This window comes from Lithobates pipiens, unplaced genomic scaffold (assembly GCF_037356315.1).
Source record: "Lithobates pipiens isolate NorthernLeopardFrog02 unplaced genomic scaffold, aLitPip1_a1.2 Scaffold_19, whole genome shotgun sequence".
Lineage (NCBI taxonomy): Eukaryota > Metazoa > Chordata > Amphibia > Anura > Ranidae > Lithobates > Lithobates pipiens.
The window spans coordinates 168905545-168929831 of record NW_027507764.1 but is presented as its reverse complement, the minus strand read 5'-3'; the positions used below and the strand labels follow the sequence as shown (position 1 = coordinate 168929831).

General features: G+C 42.1%; 1 protein-coding gene across 1 annotated transcript in view; it reads right to left on the bottom strand.

The window, feature by feature from the left end:
- STT3B (STT3 oligosaccharyltransferase complex catalytic subunit B) overlaps positions 1–24287 on the bottom strand; it is a 218910-nt gene that overhangs the window by 65204 nt on the left and 129419 nt on the right. The window contains exon 5 of the mRNA XM_077491460.1: positions 16716–16815. Within this exon, the coding sequence (XP_077347586.1) occupies positions 16716–16815 (100 nt within the window). The remainder of the gene's footprint in view (positions 1–16715; positions 16816–24287) is intronic.

Sequence of the window (24287 nt, the reverse complement as noted above, 5' to 3'; positions counted from 1 at the left end):
TTTAGTCAAAGGAATTTCATTCAGAAATTATTCATTTTAAAAAGAGAATGTTAAAAACAAGTGAAAATTTCAAACAAAATTCTTTCATTCAGCGAATGTACAAAGATTTTTCTTATGAATAGTCTCATCTGAAAATTGATCTGTGTGGCCAGCATAAGGCTCGGTACACACCTATGCAGTTTGCTTTTGATCTGTTTCTGCAGTTCTTTTTGCTGTACGTTATTTTTGTGCACGTGATTTTACTGCAATTGGGCAGATTAAAAAACAAAAATTGCTGCAAAAATGCATTACATGCTTTTCTGCAGCTTCTCCATTGAAGTATATTGAACCAATAAAAGCACCATTGTGCGTTAAAAGTCCGTGACCCTTTCAGATGTGAACGTGCCCCAAAAGGAGACTATGTAAATGAACTGTAGTGCATTTCTGTAAAAGGCACCATAAAACGCATAGATGTGAACCAGGTCTAAGAGGTTTAGCAACATAATGGGGTTAATAAAAACTAAAATTAGCCCTTTATAGTACAAAAAGAGCAAATAATCGCTACTCTAAATATTACTTTCACAGTTCTACAGTAAAAAAAAAAAAAAATTAACCTCTTACAGTAGTGATTATCTGCTTTTTTTTCTACTATAAATGGCTCTTTTTAGTTTTTTTTTTTAACCCCATTATGTTACTGGCCGATTGCTCAATTATGAAAATAGTAATCGATTAATTTCATAATCGATTAGTTCTCGATTAATCCATTCGTTGTTTCAGCCCTAGTCACATACCAAACTGGGATTGTGAGGATGTGCTCTCCTCAAATGATAGTAAGGATGAGGAGATAGAGTTTGATATTTTAGATGATCTGCTAGGGGGAAAGAAAGTGTGCCAGATCTCTCATTACTAAGCATAGGAAAAGGCAACATGATAGAGAGGATATGGCAGATGGGGAGGTGCATTATCGCAAACCCCAGAGATGTGGAATTTGAAAAAGTTTACACAAACTTAACGCTACAAGCTGGCAAAACAATACAAACAAAAGGTCTGAGGAGCCCCTATTGAGTTGGCTCCTAACACATGTGGGATGAAGGGGCGGACAGTGTTTTGTCAGGTAAGCAAGCAGTGGCTATGGGAGTGTTAACCCATGAGCCACAATTGCATCAGGCAATGTGAAAAGTTCAAGAGTTTAAGAGTGAATTTTTCACTGTTAAACCTCGTGAGAAATGGCAGTGTCAGTATACGCTAGTCCTGTATGGTGAAAAATCTGCACTGCCCTTAACTCGCCAATTTCACAGTGTCCTAGATGGGATTTCTACTGCAGAAATACTGAAGAGGTGGAAACATTTAGTGGGCAAAACTGTCAGGGTTAGGAACAGTACTCCTAGTGAAGATAATAGCAGCCTAGATTTATAGAAAACAGAACAGACCGTTCCTGTTAGCCCCAAAACTGTATATCTTGGGGAGGAGTTAAAGAGACCCAAAAATAGGGGATTCCTTGTCCTTTATGAAGGGAACGTGGGTATCCTGTAATAGCAGTGAGTGCAGTGGCAGCAGGAGACTGACGTACATATGCACCTGTCACTGTATGGTGGGGAAAGTTGTCTTCTACACATCTGATGGCTTTAGTCTATACTAGAGCTGAAGTTACACTTTTGCAAGGAAATCTTTCCCATCACAAAGGAGAATTGATTTAGAAGGTTTGGGAGGGCAAACCACACCAGCAGTTAGGACACAGGTGAAATTGGCTATTGGCAGGGGATCAGGATTTGACACAAAATGTTTTAGTATCAGAGAGTTACCTGAAAATATTATTGGGATGGATGTACTTGTCAGTCTATTCAGACTGAACGGGGTACAATCACATTCGGGTATCCTGATAAAGCGTATCTGGTTAGGGCGGTGAAGGCTGTGGTTGGAAGTTATGCGAAATGGACCCCGTATACATTCCTCCACCAGAGAAGCCAGTCTGTCTCAAGTAGTACCGACTTCCAGGAGGCCACAAATAAATTGGGGGGACTTTTCAAGAACTGTTGAGAATAGGGATCCTTAGACTTGCTGCTAGTCCTTTCTAGTCTCCAGTATTCCCAGTAAAGAAACCGGATGGGACATATAGAATGACTGGATTACAGAGGTCTAAACAAAGTGGCACCTCAAATGAAGTCAGCTGTACCGGATATGATCTCAATTGTTGAGAAAATTGCTAAAGAGGCAGGAGAATATTATGTTGTGATAGACTTGGCTAATTCTTTCTTTTCAATTTTGATAGACCCAGAGTGTCAAGACCAGTTTGCTATGGTGTAGGACGGCCACCAGTACACTTTCACTGTCCTTCCACAAGGCTGTCTTCATTCTCCAATGATTTGTCATGGACTGATTGGCCAACATTTAAGTACCCTGAATTTGAAAGCTGCTGTGTTTCACTACATTGACATGATCTCTGGGAAAAAAGATGCAACTGAAGCACTACACCTGCTGATACAGCACTTAGAGAACAGAGGGTTTGCTAACAGACAAAGTCCAAGGACTTGCCATAAAGGAAGATTCCAGAGACAGATGTGCAAACTATCCAGGCACTGTCGCCCCCTACTACCAAAAAGGAGGCACAGAAGTTAATTGGAGTGGAGGGATCCTGGCGATCATTCATCCCACATCTTTGGCCGATTCTGAGGCTTACATACAATGTTACCGGGAAAAAGACTGAGTTCTCATGGGGTTCAGAACAACAGGGATTGGGACCAGTGAGACAAGGGGTGACATTTCAGCTGGATGGTACCATATCTAGAAAACGATGTAGAAAAACTCCCTGTGGGGTTTAGCAGCTAATTGAGAGACACAAAAAAAATAAAAAAAAAAATAAAATAAAATCAAAAAAATATTTTTTATTTTAAAAAATGATGGATACATCACAATAAGTGAATGAACATAATTAAAATATGAGCCCTGCTGTAAGAAGATGATCTGCAAACCTCCATACAATAATATTAAATCTACAATTTTCTCCCAAAAAATATATATCTCCGTTCAATCGAAGATCTCTACTTAACCACTTCAGGACCGCCGTATTGCCATTGTACGTCAGCACAATGGCACAGGCAGGCAGAATCACGTACATCTACGTGATTGCCTTCCAGCGGGTGGGGGGTCCCATCGGACCCCCTCCCGCTGGATACGGCGGTCCGATTCGGTCCAGCAGCGATCCGTGATGAGGGGATGGCCGTTCGTTTTCGGCCACCCCCTCTGGATCGCTCCTGGCCAATGAGAAGCTTCCTCCCCTGTGTATTGTTTACACAGGAAGGAGGAAGTGATGTCATTCTCCTCGGGGCGGTCTTTTTGACCGGACTACGAGGAGAAGAGTAAAAGTAAGTCTGCACGAACACTACACTGACATGTAGGTACACACAGGCACACAAACCCCCCCCGATCCCCCCCCCCGATCGCCCCCCCTCCCCCCCCAGTCACAGTGTCACTGATTGCATTGATCATTTCTTTACTGATCAATGCATTCAGTGTCAGTTGTGACAGTAAAAACTGTCAGGACAGTTAGTGTTAGGTCCAGGGTAGCCCCCTATCACCCCCCAATAAAGATTTAACCCCCTGATTGCCCCTAGAGTTAACCCTTTCACCCCCTTTTGCCAGTGTCACTAAGCGATCATTTTTCTGATCGCTGCATGTGTCGCTAGGTAGCTAGTTATTTTTTTAGGTTCACCGCCAGGTTTTTATATCGCTAGGTACCCCGATATACTACCCAATAATGTTTTTAACCCCCTGATTGCCGCTAGTTAACCCTTTCACCCCCTTTTGCCAGTGTCACTAAGCGATCGTTTTTCTGATCGCTGCATTAGTGTCGCTACAGTCGCTAGGTAGCTAGTTATTTTTTTAGGTTCACCGCCAGGTTTTTATAGCGCTAGGTACCCCGATATACTACCCAATAATGTTTTTAACCCCCTGATTGCCGCTAGTTAACCCTTTCACCCCCTTTTGCCAGTGTCACTAAGCGATCGTTTTTCTGATCGCTGCATTAGTGTCGCTACAGTCGCTAGGTAGCTAGTTATTTTTTTAGGTTCACCGCCAGGTTTTTATAGCGCTAGGTACCCCGATATACTACCCAATAATGGTTTTAACCCCCTGATTTCCGCTAGTTAACCCTTTCACCCCCTTTTGCCAGTGTCACTAAGCGATAATTTTTCTGAACGCTGCATCAGTGTCGCTAGTGTCGCTAGGTAGCTAGTTAACTAGGCTCCCAAAAAGTCCCCCACATGTGGTATCCCCGTACTCGGGAGAAGCAGCAGAATTTATTTTGGGGTGTAATTTGACTTCTGCCCATAGCATGTGTGAGCAATATATCATTTAGTGACAACTTTGTGCAAAAAAAAAAAAAGTTTGTAATATTCCCGCAACTTTTGGCAAAATATAAAATATTCCATGGACTCAACATGCCTCTCAGTAAATAGCTTGGGGTGTCTACTTTCCAAAATGGGGTCATTTGGGGGGGGTTTTGTGCTATTTTGGCATTTTATGGCCTTCGAAACTGATAGGTAGTGAGGAGTTAAATCAAAAATTTGCACCCTTAGAAATTCTGAAGGTGGTGATTGGTTTTCGGGGTGCCGTGCGCGACTAGACTCCCAAAAAGTCCCACACATGTGGTATCCCCGTACTCGGGAGAAGCAGCAGAATGTATTTTGGGGTGTCATTTCACATATAACCATGGCATGTGTGAGCAATATATCATTTAGTGACAACTTTTTGTAAAAAAAAATTTTTTTTTTTTTTTTTGTCATTATTCAATCCCTTAGGACAAAAAAAATAAATATTCAATGGGCTCAACATACCCATCAGCAATTTCCTTGGGGTGTCTACTTTCCAAAATGGGGTCATTTGGGGGGGATTTGTACTGCCCTGCCATTTTAGCACCTCAAGAAATGAGATCAGCAGTCATAAATTAAAAGCTGTGTAAATTCCAGAAAATGTACTCTAGTTTGTAGACGCTATAACTTTTGCGCAAACCAAAAAATATACGCTTATTGACATTTTTTTTACTAAAGACATGTGGCTGAATAAATTTTGCCCTCAATGTATGACTAAAATTTAGTTTATTCGATTTTTCTTATAACAAAAAGAAGAAAATATCTTTTTTTTTCAAAATTTTCGCTCTTTTTTCATTTATATCGCAAAAAAAAAAAAATCGCAGAGGCAATCAAATACCATCAAAAGAAAGCTCTATTTGTGGGAAGAAAAGGACGCAAATTTCGTTTGGGTGCAATATTGCATGACCGCGCAATTACCAGTTAAAGCAGCGCAGTGCGAAATTGCAAAAAGACCTCTGGTCCTTAAGGTGTTTATTGGTCCGGAACTGAAGTGGTTAAAAAGGTTCCCAAATTTCTTTACATATTTCAAGAGACCACTTGATGTAGGGAAATACCCCAATGCATTTCGACCTGGAACTGGTCACAGTCTTCTTCCTGTGCTGCAGTCATCTCCCATTCAAGAGGCTCTACATCGAAGCTCTGTTTGGAAGACAAAGTCAGCATGGTTCACTGAGGGTTCCGCCACAGTTACCTCATCTGGGTGCCAATGGACAGCAGCATTCTACAACCCAAGTACAGAAACAGTCCTGCAGAAGACTGGAATTGGAGGATCCAGTCAGCATGCAGAGTTGAAAGCTGTAGTGATGACTCTTTATGAGGATCCTTCTTCCCACGACACCATCTACACTGACAGCTGGGCAGTTTTTAAAAGACTGACAACTTGGATACCCACATAGAAGTCCAATGAATGGATGATTCTTGAAAAGGTGAGGTGGGGAGGCAAGGAAGTCTGGAACGACATCTGGAAGGAAGCTTACGTCTGCACCATAAAAAAGTGGAGCATGTTGATGCCCATATGCCCTTGGTCCCAGGCTTTAAGTGGCAGATAAAATTGCCAAAGTGAAAGCAGCTGTGTCAACTGATTCTGTCTTGATGAACTTGGCCAACAGAGAGAACTGCCTATATCTATGGACATGATAAAGACTGTAATAGGGAACTGTACCAGTGTGTGGAGGAGTGCAACAATGGCCATTGCAAAAGTACTCAGCCGGGTCGATTAAGAGGGGTGAGAGGCCTGCAGAGAACTGGCAGATCGACTTCATCAGTCCCCTGCCCCGGGGAACAATGGACTGAGAAATTGTTGCACTGCAGTGGACACCTATTCGGGTCTTTTGCTTGTTCACCCTTGCAAACATGCAGATCAAGCTGCAATGCTTCAACTGCTCCAGAAACTTGTCCTTTATGGTTGTCCCAAACAAGTCCAAAGTGATAATAGCTCACACTTCACCAGATCAACAGTACAGAAGTGGGCCAAAGATTGAGTGTACTGGTTGTGCCACATCCACAGGCAGCTGGTTTGATTGAAAGATACAAAGGGCCATTAAAGGACCATATACGCAAGCTTACAACCACATACACTCTAAGGGGGTGGGATCGGGTCCTCACATAGGCAGTCATGTTAAATTCTAGGCCAATGGTCAAAAGCACACCATATGAGAGAATGGTAGGAGATGGGAAACAGATTTCACAGCTGGAGTGCAGAGTTCAGTATGTACATAAGGTTCCTGAAAGTACAGGGCTTAACAGGTACCATGTTACTGCTTCCCGTGACACAGAAACCAAGAGTGACATACCTGAAGCTGAAGCCTATCTAGGAATGAGGGGGAACCTGGAAAGAAGCTTTGAGGTTATATTTGCATTGGCATCGGAAGAGCTTCAAGATAGTGTCTGGGACTCCAATTGGTCAGTGGATACTTCTCAGCAAGAGTAGAAATTGAGGCTGTATAACAAAGTAAAAGTGGAAAATACCACGCTGTCACCTTAAAACATAAGATGGCAGCCAGCACAGCAAGGGACAACTGCAAATAGAGATAACTAAATGAGGCCGTATATACCAAGGTGAAAAACTAAACATTGTTTAATACCCATAATGACACATGTGCAAACACATAAGTGAATAAACTGTGAAGTGAATAATAACGTCCACAACCTATTGAAAAATAAAATAAAATCCACAGACAACTAGGATACAATGGTAATCCAGGTGAGTGAATAACCTGCTTAGGACATCAATGGAAGGACAGGTGTAAAGAGTGGATACTGGAAGAAAGCCACAACCAACATAAGGAAAGCTTACTTACCAGAGCTAAGGGACTCAAGGCATATGCCCAATGAGTCGTCAAGGCTTACGGTGAAGACACCCCGGTAAACAGGGACATCCATGTATGAAATTACTGGCACAAGTGAATGGTGATCACACTGTCCTTCGTTCCCAATGGAGAAGGAAAGCTCAAAATGGAGGTTGGCCGAATCTTTCCTATGTGTTCACACGATGCAACCAAAAATGAAACAAAGTTTCACATAGTGTAAATCCGTATAACAAAAGAATTAAACATTTTGGGAACACTCACATTTTGAGCAGATAAAAAGCACTTGTACAATAGATATGTAGTTAATGCAATGGCATCAGCAAGGCTTGTCCCGATACGTTTCATCTAAAGAGACAACATCTGGGTTGATGAGGAGCTTCAGGATAGTGGCTGGGACTCTGGTTAGTAGATACTTCTCAGCAGGAGTGGGAAAGTGAGGCTGTATAACATCAAACCTTCCAAAATAAACAGCAGTGATCTTCTGGGAAATATCAGTACATTTCCTTTCCTCCCTATTGATGTTTTGGGAGGATCAGAAGTGGATAGAGGCAAGTGGCAAAGTGTTGGTCAGAGATCCAGGCAAAAAGGTAGTTAGAGGAGGAATTGTAGCTGAAGGGCCAGGGTCTACCGTTTATGTATTAGAAGGAACAGAAAATCTGCTTTGTTTTCCACTCCACAGGCTGTCTCCGATTTGATCAATAGGAAGACCAGAGAAAAAGTGGTTACATGATGGACAGAATGATGGAAGACCACAATAACCGTGGAGTGCAAGGCCTTTGACATATTACAAGCATGACAGTAACAAATATGGGAGGGGTTGCATTCAAGGAAAATTAATGTCTAGAATGAGTTTAGTAATGAAGAGATTTTCTGTGTGTAGTCTGAGAGAAGAAAAAAAAAAAATCACGGGTGCAATATCTTGCGTTTGATATAAAACATGATTTTTCTATTAGGTTGTTATAGCATTCTGGTTTCACAGACACAGAACTTCTCAAACAAATGCTGTTGGATACAGTGGGAATGTAGATACCATTGTTGTATTCAATTGACAGTTTGAATAGGCTATTGTCTCTATAGCTACAGTAAATGAGTACCATCCTTAGGTAGAATTTGAGAGTGCATCTCTAATTAAAACGAGAGGTCCGAGAAGCTGCGTGCAGGCGTTTTTAGGCGAGACCGCGGCTTCGGCTTAGTCCGCGAGGCCGGACGCTGCGGACTAGGCCGAGGCCTCACCTATAAAAACTCCTGCCCACAGCTCCCAGGAGCGGCACGGTGTCACCGCCGGTCCTGGTGAGAAGAAGGAAAAAAAAAATTGCTGAAAATTTGAAATTGATTTGACCTCTCAACTCGATTCAAGATTCAAATTGATTTTTTTCCCCAGCCCTAACTAATATTGCAATAGTTTTGTATGTACAGCATTTTTGTTCCGTAAAAGCATATTTACACACTGCAGAGGTCTGAGTTTCCTTGCTTATACCGCAAAGTAACCTTGCTAGAGACACGTGCAAAAGTAGTATAGACAAGCCTTTGGGGTGGCAACTAACAATTTTCATAATTGATTAGTTGGTCAATTATTGATTCGATCGCATAACCTTAACAAAAGTGTGGTTTATAAATTAGTTAAAGTGGTTGAAAACCCTTACAACCAACTTTGACCTACAGGTAAGCCTAGATTGAGGCTTACCTGTAGGTCCAAGAAATATCTCCTGAACCTACACGGTTTAGGAGATATTTGCCAAAAGACAGCGGCGCGCAGGCGCACTGAGCGCGCCGCGGTCAACGGTGATATGCCACGAGTGGCGGGTCCCGTGCGCATGCGTGGGAGTGAGGTCATCGCCGAATGACAGCGGCGGAGCGGCAAGACCCACCGAGAAGATGGATGTGCCGGACTACAGGGGACAGCGGTGACTTCGCTGGCTCCTGTGTCAGGTAAGTGACACATAATGGGCTAATATGCGATGCATAGTAGTCCATTATGCTTTACCTTTGCAGGGAATGAAAGAGGAAGTGAACTCATCAGGGTTTACTTCCTCTTTAATATGTAAAGTTTAAAATACAAGGCAATTTATTCTTAAATATCTATATGCAGGGGTAAATAACCAACTATATGGTTAGGGAGCAACATCTCTAATCCACTCTGAGAACAACAGACAGAAGAGATATACTTTATATACTATGAGACGTTGAATCTGGTAAACATCAGACTCAGATCAAATTATTATTTTTTTAACCACGTCCCGATCACTGAGCGTCATATGGCGTCCTTGACTTTGAGCGGGGATATCTGAATCACGCCTGAAGCTACAGGCATCATTCAGATATAGTCTTTCATCCAGCAATTCTCTTCACCATAAGAAAGATCATAGCAACTGTACCAAAAAGAAAAATAAATATAAAAATGAGGGGGGTGGTCAATTGTTTGAGACACTTTTTGCCTGGAATGCCGCTTAAAGTGCTGTAATTTAGGCCACACAGTATACTTTGCATAAACCATAAGCGCCAAGTCTCTCTCAACCAGGGTTCCTTGAGTAGTGAGCAATGGCAAACTGATCTTCCTTCTACAGTGGCCACCAATGCTGGTTAACATTTTAATTGTTTTTCGGTTTACTATGCTTTATATTTAAAAGATTATTACAGAAAATGTATAGAGCAGTGGTCTCTAAGCTGTGGCCTGAGGGCCAGATGTAGCCCTTGGGGCACTACTCTGCCCAATGATATGATGCCCTATTCCTCCCACTGACACCAACGGTGTGGCATAATTCCTGTCACTGACTCAAATGCCCCGTACACACGATCTGAAAATCAGGCGATAGATCTGACTTTTTTCACATACTAGTCACAAGTAGAAATTGAATAGATTACTAAAGGCACGAAAATTCTCGTAAGACAGAAAAAAAAAAAAGTTGGAAGTGATGTCATGTGTTGTAGTGTATTTGTATTGTATTTTCGAACGGTACTGAATTATTGTAAATCGTACAATCTGGCATCGTACAAGGAACATTTTCATGCTTGTCTGAGCAAATAAGATAAGCCGTTGTGATTGACTCTCGAAAGCACTGTACTAACAAACCAATTATTGTACGATTGCGTCAAAAGCAGTATTTTTAGTCCGATTTTCGGATCGTGTGCACGGGCCATAATAACGGTGCATTATTCCGCCCACTGACACTAACAACGGGACCTTGTTTCTTCCACTGACACCAACAGTGGGGCATAATTATTTCCACTTACACTAATGACTGGGCATTATTCCTTCCTCTTATCAATGATACGGCACGATTCCTCTTAGCGACACCAACAATAGGGCAATGTTTATTTCATTGATAGCCAAATGATGGGGCACTATTGACACCAACATCGGGGGCCCCATTTCTCCCACTGACACCAACCATGTGGAAAAATTGTTGCCATTGACGCCAATTATCGGGCATTACTCCTTCCTCAAATATCAATAATGGGCACTACTACTTGTACTGACCACCAAGCCCGAGGCCATATGAATTCTCAATAATGCTGGGCCTGGGATATTTTCTACCTCCACCGGCCACAATTCAGCCCCTTGTTTGAAAAGTTTGGAGACCCATGGTATAGAGCTTGAGGGTGTGAACTTAACATGGCATGCCTAATGTTTATGCTAAAAAATAAAAAAAAATATTCTACACCACACTCCATATACCATGAGGTGAAAGTAAAATGTTTTTTATGAGGGTCCCGCAAGGCTTGAAAAATACTTTAAGAGTTCCTACAGAGTAAAAAGGTTGAAAGGCTATACTAAGGAACAAGTCAAGTCCACGACATAAATACCCTCATGTCTCATTTATAGACATGTCTTTATCTCTGTCCAAGGTTTGTAGGAAAAATATAATTATGAAAGTGGAAGTAAACTCCCCTATCGTTTTCAGCCAAGGAAGCTGCCATCTTTGCCTCCGTTTAATCTTCAACTGCTATGGTGCTGCACATGCGATTCGTTATGACACCAGCCATTGGATGGTTTGATAGTTTGGCTGAGAGCACAGCCAATGTGCAGTTAGCATTCCTGGCATACCTTTTTTTTTAAACTGTTTAAATCCATGGGTTTACTTCCACTTGAATGCTGTACAAGTACCATTTACATAAACTGAACAGGTTGTCAAGATCTAAGAGTGTAGGGTTTACAAGTCAAATGGTTCAGGAGCCAGCAAGTCCAGCTATTGTTGGACTTATCCAACGAGTCTGAACATGAACTACTCCATTAAGCACTAGGTCTGCCCAAAATGGACAAATTATCAAAATTTTTGAAGAAATAAAACTTGGTCTCAAAACAAGTGTTCCCCTAATTGCTGCTGCCAGGTGAAGTTAGAATTTTTCTTCCTATTGCATGCCATTCTTCATTATGTCAGTATGTCACAGCTGAGCAGATCTGAAGAATGGAAAGTTCCACTCCCCTGAAGCAGTACAATCCTACTTTAGTCTATGTTATGCAAATTATGCTGTAAGAAAGTAGAGGACAAGTAAAACACATAGTAACTGAGTGTATAGGTTCCTACACCGCATTTCAGCTGCCTTTAATGAAAATAATGGATGTAGGACTGTACTTTGGAATATCAACTAGATTTTACATCTAAAATTTTAAGTGTTCATGTCCAGACCAGAGATCTTAAAAGCGTATCTAAACCCAAGAACAAATTGATAGTATTACAGCTTACCGGTTCTTAGATGTGGTGGCTGCATGCGCCAATGACGTTGCCGCATGTGTATATGGTAAATATTTCCTAAACCGTGTAGGTGAACTTCTCCCCATACTGCTGTCACGGGAAATGTGGGAACAGGGCAGCAACTGCAGCATTTGGAGCATGTTCCACCCTAAAAACGGGTGGAACAGGTAACATGTTCCCAAAAGGTGAACTCACTTGCTGCCCTATTGTGACAACTGTACTCATCAGCATTGCCAACTCTTGCAAGGGAGTGTAGAGTAGAACTATAGGCATTTTTTCCAATTATGAACACAGTAAGAGAGGGTCATAACTCCTGTAATTTTTTTCCATCTGTGTCTCATTGGGGAGATTTTCCTTCACTTCCTGTCTCATAACCAAACAGGAAGTGAGAAGAAACCCCTCCAAACAAAAAGGAATCCCTTGGGGAGTCCCAGGTCACCAAAACAAGTGTCACCATTGGAAGATTTCCATTATATTACTTTTCTGAAGACAACCAAATCTTAGAATATTATTTTACTTTCATGTTCAATGATAATGTTAATATGACAGAGAGGGGGAATCTCCCTAGTAGGGGTGGAGAAAGTAATACAAACCTGACAGTGTTCTAATCCATCTCCACTATTCAATCCATCTCATAGGTACTTCAATAAGATGAACAAAAAGCAATATACCACGTTAAATTAGAACCATTATCTAAAGTGGAGACTGCTGCGATTAACCATGTGATAGACCAGGCAAAAATACATACAAAAATAACAATCTCACAAACCAATTAATCAGTGATTAGGCACATTAATAAAATGATTAAAGTGCAAAAAAATAAAAATAAAATTATGTATACGACAAATCCACCAATTGAAGAAAAAAGGCCAAATGGCCACTTACAAAGTTAAAAACCGTATGCGCACATATAAAATCCCTTTGCCGGCAAACAAAAAAAACACCCGTCTTTCTGGGCTTCACATGGGGCGTAATGTTGTCAACACGTAGCACCTCCGATGTTTTGTCACACGGGACATCTTCCTGGGGATTTTATATGTGCATACGATTTTTAACTTTGTAAGTAGCCATTTGGTCCTTTTTCTTCAATAAACACTATTGGCGGTTTTGTTTCCTCCTTACGAGACTCCTTTGGATGATGTGGGGATAGCACTGCGAGTGGAAGCTAGAGAGAAAGATTACCTGGTGTTTGGATTATCTTTAGGGGCCTTGCCCTGTTACTCCACAGAGGTTAACCTGCTTGCTCGGTTCACCATCCTAGCGATATGTGGTCCCTTCTAGCTGGTAAGAGTCCCCGATTACCAAACATGGTGTGCCACAGAAGATTCATTATTGGTTGAGGCACACAATGTATTCATTCAGGACTAATTTTTATACTATACTCACTTTTTTTTTACTACCAAATTTGCCATTTTTGATGCACATCGCACTTTTCACTTTTAGTGTGTGTAGCACTTATTCTACTTATTAAACTCATGGTTAGTGTGATTATAAAGTTTGTCAGACTTATTCATGCAATTAGTGGATTTGTCGTATACATAATTTTTTATGCACTTTGTTAGCGTGCCTGATCACTCAATTGGTTTGCGCGATTATTACTGCAATAGGATAACGACCCAAGACATACACCTAAAAGTGCCCAAGAATGGCCAAACGCAAAACACTGGGCTACACTGAACGAACTCTACGAGCCCTGATCTGAATCCTATCAAACATCTGAGCCAGCCATGGCCGGCCTAAAAGACAAACATGAACTGGTAGCCTTTTACCCACCAATACAAGCCCCAGCCTTGCCTCCATGCATGTTGTGTTCCAGTTAAGAGATGCATTACAAAGTTAGATATATGATCAGATGTTAAAAATATCTCATAGCTCAGAACAGCAACATGTCCATTTACAGGAGCCCTTTTGTGCTAGAGAGGAGGAACACCATGTAGAGTCTACCCATTAACACAGGAAGCACCTTGTGAAGATCACAATCTAGCAGTAATGTCCCTTATAGAAATGTTCTAAATTCAGTTCTGAATCATTTACATTTTCAAAAACCACAGCTAAATAAAAAAAAAGGGAGCATAGCAAAACTTGTATGGGCAGCCAAGTATGCAAGCAGAAAACCGCAAGCACGATGATGTATTTCTACAGTCATTTTTACAATCAGTTTTCTCAGAGAGAAGGCTGTGGTAAACTGTTGAAAAAATATAAGACAATCACATCTATAAAAGGGTTTAATCTCATAGGTCTCATAGGTCAGCTATGTCAATGTGACCTACTGTTTAAATAGAGAGAAAAAAAAAAAAACTGAATTCTAAACTTGCCATATAGAGGTCCCTTATTTCCCCTAACACAATACCAATATCTCTTCAATCTATAGCTAACAAGAACCAACCATTTCTAAAGAACCCAATACCACAACATGATGAAATGTGAAAGTTCCACATTTAGAAAGCAATGAAATGTTAGGTCATTGAAGTTCCAGTAATTGCAAAGATGAACACCCAATACCATCCTTGAACTGCACATTGCTTGTACAATTATTGCCTCGGTTTTAATTACTGTACCTGAATATCTACATTCTAGGGAATTAAACTTCTACCGATTTTACATTTGCCACTTTTCCCCTTTTCCACGGTGCTAACAAACAACCTAAAACCCCCCCATACAATTTAAAAGTCAACTTTAGCCACAACCTATATTTCAGTTCTAGGTAGACTCCCATGGAGGCACCAGCTAGGGCTAATTTTACACTCTTGGCATAAAACAAGAGGAGATGTAAGGGTACAGAATGGCATTCATTAGTGATGCACCAAAATATCAGCTAATAATGGTGTTATCGGCATTCTGCAGATGAGAAAAAAGTGAAAAATATAGCACCAAAGCGCATGCGATTTTATCACAATTTTACCGTGCTTATGGTGTGTTTTTCACTCAAAAATCACATTTTTGGGTTTTTTATTGATTTTTTTTTTTTTTTTTTTTTTTTTTTTTAACTGTCAAAAATGCAGTAAGCATTTTAACACCAAACAGAAGCGCACCGGACCGGTGTGACACCATACATAGAATTTGTAGGGATGCATTTTTCTTTTTTTTTTGTGCTGAAGGTGCCAATAATAGCTCATAATAAATTCATATATTAGTTAAAAAGTCAAATATAATAAAAATTAGAGCTTGCTAAAGCAAGAATCACGATTTTTTTTGTTTAGAAGATAGATCACGATTCTCACGGTGTAACATCATCTTTCATATTAAAACAAAAAAATTCTGCAGCGGTCTGTCTCGGAAGTGGGTGCAGATACCTGGATTATCCAGGTAACTGCACCCCCCCTCCCGCCTGAAAGGTGCCGATTGTGGCACCGGAGGTGGGGGGGAGGGATCAGATGAGCGGCCCTTCCACTTTAGGGTGGAGAACCGCTTTAAGAAAGAAGTGTCCGAAAAAGATTTAGACTTTAAGTGGTTAAACTTTCTGCATTTACACTTTGTTGAAAACTTGGCAGACTGCCCAGATTATTTACACAGACATTCTATCCCTTTGATCTAAGTAGGAAGCTTAGCTACAATGTTTCAGGTTAAAGACTTGGCAGACTGCCCGGATGCTTTCTTTTGACATCTGAGTGAGCAGATAGTCTCTCCACTTGTTTATATGAAAGAATCAGCAAACTCTGCAGGAGATGGTCAGAGGAGGTGAATCGTGATCACAATTTTTTTAACAATTGTGCAGCTCTAATACAAATATATAAAAAACAAAAACATTCATTTTTGGTTTTCGGCCAAGTGCAGCCTGCATTTTTGGTTTCGGCACCAGATTTTCTGTTTAGTGCACCTCTAGCATTCATAATACTAGTAAGCATTCTACAAAAACATTCCAGAAAAAAAACAAAAAAATTATAACCTGGCTCAAAAAAAATGTGCTACTAAGCAATGAAGCCACATATGCCCTTTTTGGAAGGGAATTTGGAACAACGAGCTTGCAACGAGTGCAAGATGTACCTTAAAGTAGTTCTAAAAGCTGGAGGTCTTTTTTACCTTCATGGATCTTATGTAAATACCTTCAGAGTGCAGCATCTCGCCTTATACTTACCCGAGCCCAATCTCGATCCAGCGATGTGCACGAGAGCAGCTGCTCTCCCAACTCTCTCCCTCCTCATTGACTCAGATACAGTATTGGGAGCCATTGCCTCCCACTGCTGTCAATCACAGCCAGCAAGGAGTGAGTCGGGCTGAGCCACACTCTTAAGGACATATACAGTGGGGATTTTGAGTGAGCATGCATGAGTACCCCCATAGCAAGTGATTTGCTATAGGGACACAAAATAAATAAACCTTTGTTTTTAAAGTAATACTAATTTACATCAGACTCATTTTACATGAACAGGAGATGGTCCTAAATCAACAAAATTTAGGTTGACAAGAGATCTGGTCTCAAGGTGTAGAGGACAGGTATTCCAGGAGCTAAACCTCCACACCAAGACAATAGTGGCACACATGAAGAGGATAGGGACACACTGCTATACAACACAATTTCTGGTTTACTGATAACCATCACATGGGGCGAGCACTGACTGACAAGGTACGGTCATGGGTGGGCCGGTATGTGGAAAGACCTGACATGCAGTCACAGCTACTGACATGGTGCAGAGTGTGGAAACGTAATGAGTGGGTAATGGATTTCACTGAATCGTTCATTGAAGCACTGCATCACAGTAAAGTAATCAATTTTTTATCTGGCTGACTGCAACAAAACATGTACCAGCAATGGCATTTTTTAAAGGTAACGGACAGAAAGCACATTTCTGCTATTCAACTTAGAGTGGGAATTTTTTGCACAGGAAATAACTATATGGAAAATCTTTGCACTTGTAGCTGCTTACCTATGTAGACTCTCTTGCTGTAACGCTGCATCAAAAGCAACACAAACACATGGAGTGGAATAAGATTGATAATAAACACATAGCCACCCCAGGCAGACACCTAGAAGACAGGAAGCAAAGGAAAAAACAGACAATAAAATTGCAGCTACATTAGAACTCAATCTCTTTACCTGGCCTATGAAAACAGTTAAGTGGAAAGTTGACAGAATGGTTTAAAAGACCCTAAGGGGCAGTTCACACCAGATTCAGTTCCATTCAGTTCCGTGTGCTTTTTTCCTGCACTAAAAATGCATGCAGTGTTTTTAATGTATTCCAATGGCTCTAGTTCACACCATGCAGTCAGTTTCCAGTGCACTAAAGCCATTGGAATACATTGAAAACACTGTGCATGCATTTTTAGTGCAGAAAAAAGTGCACGGAACTGAGCGGAACTGTGTCTGGTGTGAACTAGCATCAAGGGCTTGTGTCGAAGGACTTCTGTTTTCTTTGAGCAGGTTATGCATTCCTATACAAGTCTATGGGAGTGCAGAACTCACTTTAGCCATTGTTCACACTGGTCAGATTTGACATGTCAAATTGGCGGCAATGGCACCTCCCTAATCGGTGCAACGCTGCATTTGCTGTGCTGCACCGATTTCAAAAAGTAGTTTCGGTTCTACTTTTTGCGATTTCGGGCTGCGATTTACATTGACATCTGTGCAGAAACATGCACAGATGTCTCTGAAATCGCGTCCGAAATCGGGACTGACAAGCGGGAGTGAAATCGTGTGAGTTTAGCTGAACTCACACGGCTTCATTCCTGCAGCTCAGTGTGAACCTGGGCTGAAGTAGGTCAACAGAAGGTGAAATAAACCCAGCCATGAACTATGTATAAACCAGTGGTCTCCAAACTGCAGCCCAGGGGGGGCCAGATGCGGCCCTTTGCCTGACTTTATGTGGCCCTTGGGGCACTATTTTAACTACCGACACCAACAATGGAGCAGAATTCCTGTTGCCGATACCAACAGTGGGGCACTATTCCTCCCATTGACACCAATAGGGCACATATTTCCTTCTATTGACACCAACAATATTTCCTTCCATTGACACCAACAATGGGGCACATTTCCTTCCACTGATCCCAACGATGGACCACTATTCCTCCCATTGACACCAGCAAAAGGGCACAATTCTTCCCACTGACACCAACAATGGGGCAGAATGCCTTCTATTGATACCAACAATGGGGTACTATTCCTCCACTGACAAAGACAGGGCACTGTTTACTTCCACCGGATGCCAGGACATTTTCTATTCCCACTGGCCCTTGTCCGGCCCCCTTAAAGTCTGAAGGACAGCAAAGTGGCCCTTTGTTTAGAAAGTTTGGAGACCCCTGGTATAAACCATCACAAAAAAAAAAAAAGCACAAGAAGCCATCGGGTGGTAATGTGGAAACTCATCTAGCATACAATTTCACAGCGCAATATCCCAAGTACAGAATAATGACAAGCTTTTTGAAAATATACTTTTAAGGCGCCAACCAAAAATTTGAAGAAAAAAAAACCACACATTTTATTAATGCATAATCCTAAAATCTGTTAAAAAATTGCTTTAATCATCATTAGCATTGCACCCCTTTAGTTTAGAAGGTACCACCCCCTTGGAACAGGTATGTCTAATATTGGTAAATAACCAATTCAACACAATAGTCATAAATCAGGTTAGGGCTACCATGTTAAAAGGAGAAGTATCGCACTATCAATGCTGTTCAGTCTCAACTCCTGTGACTCGTTTTTAGCTGACAGCGAGTTAAAGTCAGCTGTCCACTGACATCACTCAGCCGGTCCAGGCACTGGACTGATCACGGCTATGCCGTCAAGATTCACCCAGATGCCTGGACCGGCAGCTGGCACAGCCTCTAGTGAGCCAGCCTTAAGACGCCATGCACTTTACATTGTATTTTATTTTGATATGAGATTACATACATACACGCATATACATACATACACACATTATATGATCACTATTGTATAAGTTAAGCACTTTATCTATAAGTACTTTATTCCGCTTGGGCAGTTTTTCTATCTTGTTATCCATTTTTAAGGTTTATACCTTTGCAAACAGCAGTAGCGGACCTAATTCTTTTATTTATATATTTTTTCACTTTAAATGATTATTGATTTTTTTCATTTTAAACATTCTCCTTAGCGTGAGTTTTAGTTTGTTTCTTTAGATAAATGAAATGGTTTTCAACATTTTTTACAAAAAAAAAAAATACGTGAAAAGTGCGTTGAGCATTTGTATTTAGCCCCCTTTAGGGTCCTCTCACACGGGGCGGATCAGTTCTGATCCGCCCCTTGGATATCCGTTTGCTCAGCGGGGATCACTCCGTCGATCCCCGCCGAGCAGGGAGATGACAGGTCCGTCTCTGCACACTGCGCAGGGACAGACCTGTCACAGCGCCGCTCTCCCCTATGGGAGATCGGATGACGGACCGCAGTGCCCGTCGTCACCCGATCCGATGACGGATGGAAAAATAGCTTTTTCCTCCGTTACACTTTTTCGGATCGGAGCAGGTCGGATGTCAGCGGACATGTCACCGCTGACATCCGACGCTCCATAGAGCTCTATGGAGCACCCGTTCAGGTCCGCCTGAAAAACTGACAGGCGGGCCTGAACGGAACGTCAGTGTGAAAGGGGCCTTACTCTGATAACCCTAACTAAAATCTAGTGAACACAATTGTCTTCAGAAGTCATCTAATCAGTAATTAGAGTCCACCTGTGTGTAATTTAATCTCCGTATAAATACAGCTGTTCTGAGAAGCCTGGTTTGTTAGAGAACCTTAGTGAACAAACAGCATCATGAAGGACAAAACACACCAGACAGGTCAAAGATAAAGTTGTGGAGACGTTTAAAGTAGGGTTAGGTTATAAAAAAACATCCCAAGCTTTGAATATCTCACAGAGCACTATTCAATCCGAAAATGGAAAAAGAGTATGGCACAACTGCAAACCTACCAAGACATGGCCGTCCACCTAAATGGACAAGCCGGGCAAGGAGAGCATTAAAACAGAGAAGCAGCAAAGAGGCCCATGGTAACACTGGAGGAGCTGCAGAAATCCACAGCTCAGGTAGGAGAATCTGTCCACAGGACAACTATTAGTCGCAAACATTTGGAAGAAGGTGCTCTGGTCAGATGTGACCAAAATAAAATTTTGGCCTAAAATCAAAACGCTGTGTGATGGAAAACGAATGCCCTGTACACACGCTCAGAAATTCCGATGGAAAAAGTCCGATCGGATTATGTTTTCAGAAAATCCGATTTTTCTGACGCACAAAGTTTGAGAGCAGGATCTGAAATTTTCTGACAACAAAATCTGATCGCATAAATTCTGATCGTGTGTAGATAATTCCGACGGACAAAAGTGCCACGCATGCTCAGAATAAACTAAGATGAAAGCTATTGGCTACTGGCCCGTTTATAGCCCCGACGTACGCGTTTGACGACATCTCGTTTGGAAACGATTGTATTTTCCCGACAACTTTGTGCGACCGTGTGTATGCTAGCTAGACAAGTTTCGGGCCAAAATCCAACGGATTTTGTAGTCGGAATGTCCGACTGTGTGTACAGGGCATAACATTGCCCATCACCTAAACACAACAACATCCATGAAACATGGTGGTGGTAGCATGTTGTCAGGATGCTTTTCTTCAGCAGGGACAGGGAAGCTGGTCAGAGTTGATAGGAAGATAGATGGAGCCAAATACAGGGCAATCTTAGACGAAAACCTGTTAGTCTGCAAAAGACTCAAGACTTGGGGCGGAGGTTCACCTTTCAGTGGGACAACGACACTAAACATACAGCCAGAGCTACAATGGAATGGCTTAGAACAGGGGTGTCAAAACATTTCAAAGCGGGCCAGATTTGATGAAGTGAACATGCGTGGGGGCCGACAATTTTGCCTGATATTTTTTGAACGATTAAAATTCGGTGCAAGCGTGTTCGTCCGAGCACCAATACACTGCCCAGGAAGAATTCTCCTGCCTTTGTGGCTGTGTGGTGAAGAGATGAGCTTGGAGTGTGTTCTTTGGATATACTGTATCTATTGGCATATAACACGCACCTTCACATTAAGAGGGAAGTTTCAGGAAAAAAAAAAAAAAAACTTAAAGCGGTGGGCAGACCTCCCACCAAAATTAAAAGCCAGCAGCTGCACATACTGCAGCTGCTGACTTACTAATCGGACACTTATCTGTCCTGACGTTCAACGATGTCAGCACAGCAGCTGATGTTTCCATCATCTGCCTCCATTGCAAGTAAGGTAATCCAGCAGTGTAGACTTATGGCCCATCAGTGCAGAGAGAGGGGGGGACAGAGAGGGGGGGACAGAGAGGGGGGGGGACAGAGAGGGGGGGGGACAGAGAGGGGGGGGGACAGAGAGGGGGGGGGACAGAGAGGGGGGGGGACAGAGAGGGGGGGGACAGAGAGGGGGGGGACCGGATGAGCGCCAACAGATTACATACAGGCAAAACAGTTTTCTCAGCGACCTCTTTAATAGAAAGCCCCACCTTCTTTGATGGACAGAACAGTCGTACAATGGCAGCACAGGAGACGGGACTTTCTATTATAGAGGCCTGCGTAAACCATAAATACCGTATGTACGGTACTCGTTCCTCCTCCCTCTCTCTTCCAAGGCAGCCAGCATATATATCTTTTGTGGCCCCGGCGCTCAGAGATGCGTTGGGGGCCACAAAAGATATACATGTCCAAATTACCAGGCGGGCTGTTCAAAACTGGAACGCGGCTGTAATTGGCCCACGGGCTGGACTTTGGGCATGCTTGGCTTAGATCAAAGCATATTTATGTGTTTATGGCCCAGTCAAAGTCCAGACCTCAATCCAATTGAGAATTGCTGTTCACATATGTTCTCTATTCAATCTGACAGAGCTCGAGTCATTTTGGAAAGAATGGACAAAAATGTCACTCTAGATGGGCAAAGCTGGTAGAGACATGCCCAAAGACTTGCAGCTGTAATTGCAGCAAAAGGTGGTTCTACAAAGTATCGACTCAGGGGAGCTGAATACAAATGCATGCCGCACTTTTCATAGATGTGTTTGAAAACCATTTATTTTCCTTCCACTTCACAATTATGTGCCACTTTGTGTTGGTCCATCACATAAAATCCCAATAAAATACATTTACATGACAAATCGTGAAACATTTCAAGGTTATGAATACTTTTTCAAGGCACTGTATGTGTGATAACCTAAAATCTGTGATATCACTTTTATTAAAGAGGGATTCTGCCAAAAAAAAAAAAATATTAAAAGCCAGCAGCTATAAATACTACAGCTGCTGACTTTTAATAAATGGACACTCACCTGTCCCGGGTTCCAGCGATGCCGGCAGCCGAGGCCGATCGACCGCTCGGGCCTCGGCGGCTGCCGCCGCCATTCTAGGTGAGGGAATCAGGAAGTGAAGCGAATCGGCTTCCCTTCCCGGTTCCCTACTGCGCATGCGCGAGCCGCGCAATAGGAAATCTCTGCGCTGTCACTGGGACCCGTGTGTGTCCCAGCAGACAGCGCGGCAGGGCAGGAAATGGCGTAGACTCCCGTGGGAGTCTATGCCCGGAAGTGGGTGAAAATACCTGTCTTTGACAGGTATCTCCACCCCCCTCCCCCCTGAAAAGGTGTCAATTGTGACACCGGAGGGGGGGGGGGGGGGTCCGATCAGCGGAGGTTCCACTTTAGGGTGGAATCCCGCTTTAACCTGACAGCTTATTATTCTAAATACGAAACCTTCATTTTGTTTTACAAATATTAACCACCTCCCGACTGCCCGCCGTTATGTGCCAGCTGTTTAAAGAGGAATATTGTTATGGCAGCAGTTAGCTGTCACACTGCTGCGCAAATACAGTATGACAAAGTATTGCATCAGGTGTTAGAGGAAAAAAAAAAAAAAATATATATATATATATATATATATATATATATATATATATATATATATATATATATATATATATATATATATATATATATATATATATATATATATATATATATATATATATATATATATATATAATGTTTGGGGGTTCCAAGTAATTTTCTAGCAGAAAAAAAATATAAAAAAATTTTGATTTTAACTTTTAAAAAGCAAATCTCAAAAAAACGAGGCTCTGTCCTTAAGTGGTTAAGGATTCTAACTACCAGCAAGAATCAGTCCTTACATTTAAAGAGCACCTGTCATTTCAGATCCATCATGGCAGCGCCCGTTAGCGGGCATCCACTCACCTGCAGCTGCCACGTCCCTCACCTTGTGTCACTGCCGCATCAGCCACCCCATTAAAGTTAATGGGACTGTCAGTGAGTCAACAGCTCAGCCTCTAGCGAGTCACCTTGAGACTGAGCAAGCAGGTCAAAGATGACAGTTGCTCTTTAAAAATTATGATTTAAAAATCAACTGGATTTAAATAAAGCCTTTGTACTAGTCATTTAAATGAACCCGATTTAAATAAAATCCACCCTGACCAAAATCCAGGTTCTTATGGTAGTGCTTTTTTTTTTAACCCAATGTATCGCAACATCAGGTCTGTTTGGTGGTGCACTAAAAAGCACATGTTGGGGGGCGCTGGCAGGGTGCTTTGCAACATTTAAAATGCATGGCACTACAGTTCTGCACACAGTCTGTTACCTATGTTATGGTAAAGAAATGTGAATATAACCTCAGATATGAAAGCTAGTGGAGATGCCACAAATGGTTTGGATCATGCCTGCATGTCAGACTGTCCTGTAGTGTCCATGACCTTAGTTCAGTACTGCCGTGCATCTCCGGTTAATGCAACCCAAAACTGCTTTTTATGCTGCCTTTAAAAACCTGAACTTGAATAACTCCATAAGTATGCTATGAAAGTTAATGGTGATAGACAGCCCTGACCAGCATTCTAGACATGCTTCATCACAAAGCTCAAACCATTTTACAAACTACCACTTTAACCGCTTGCCGACCAGCCGCCGCAGTACTGTGGCAACATGGCCCAGCTGTGCGAACCACTGTCAAGTTACATCGGTAACAATATGCCACTAGGGGGCGTATGTCCTGTGCTCGCCCACGGAGCTGATGCGAGTGCCTGTCTGTTGCGATCACCACTGGTCTCCCGCGATCACTCGGGGCACACCGAGAACTGGGATCGGTGTGTGTAAACAGTTTCCGGTTCTCAGAGAGGAGAACAGTTCGTCTGTTCATACAGAGTATGAACAGCGATCTGTCAACTCCCATGCACAGTTCCCTCCCCGTATACAAGTAAAGGCGCAGCTGTCAGGACAATAAAGAGGGAAAAAAACTTTTCTGGACAAAAAAAAAGTGTAAATAGCAACACTATATTAAATGGAGTTAAAGATGGAGTCCATTAATAGAGCATAAAGCAGAATTATTGCTAAAGTCCAATAAGGAGATTGATGGGGTGAATTCCACAAGCAGGGCTTCCTCCAAAGGGGAACTGAAACCAAGTTCCAAAATTCTACAACAAAAGCACAAAGGGGGGGGGGCCTCTGAGTGTAGATGTATGACACAATTTTTATTAGTACAT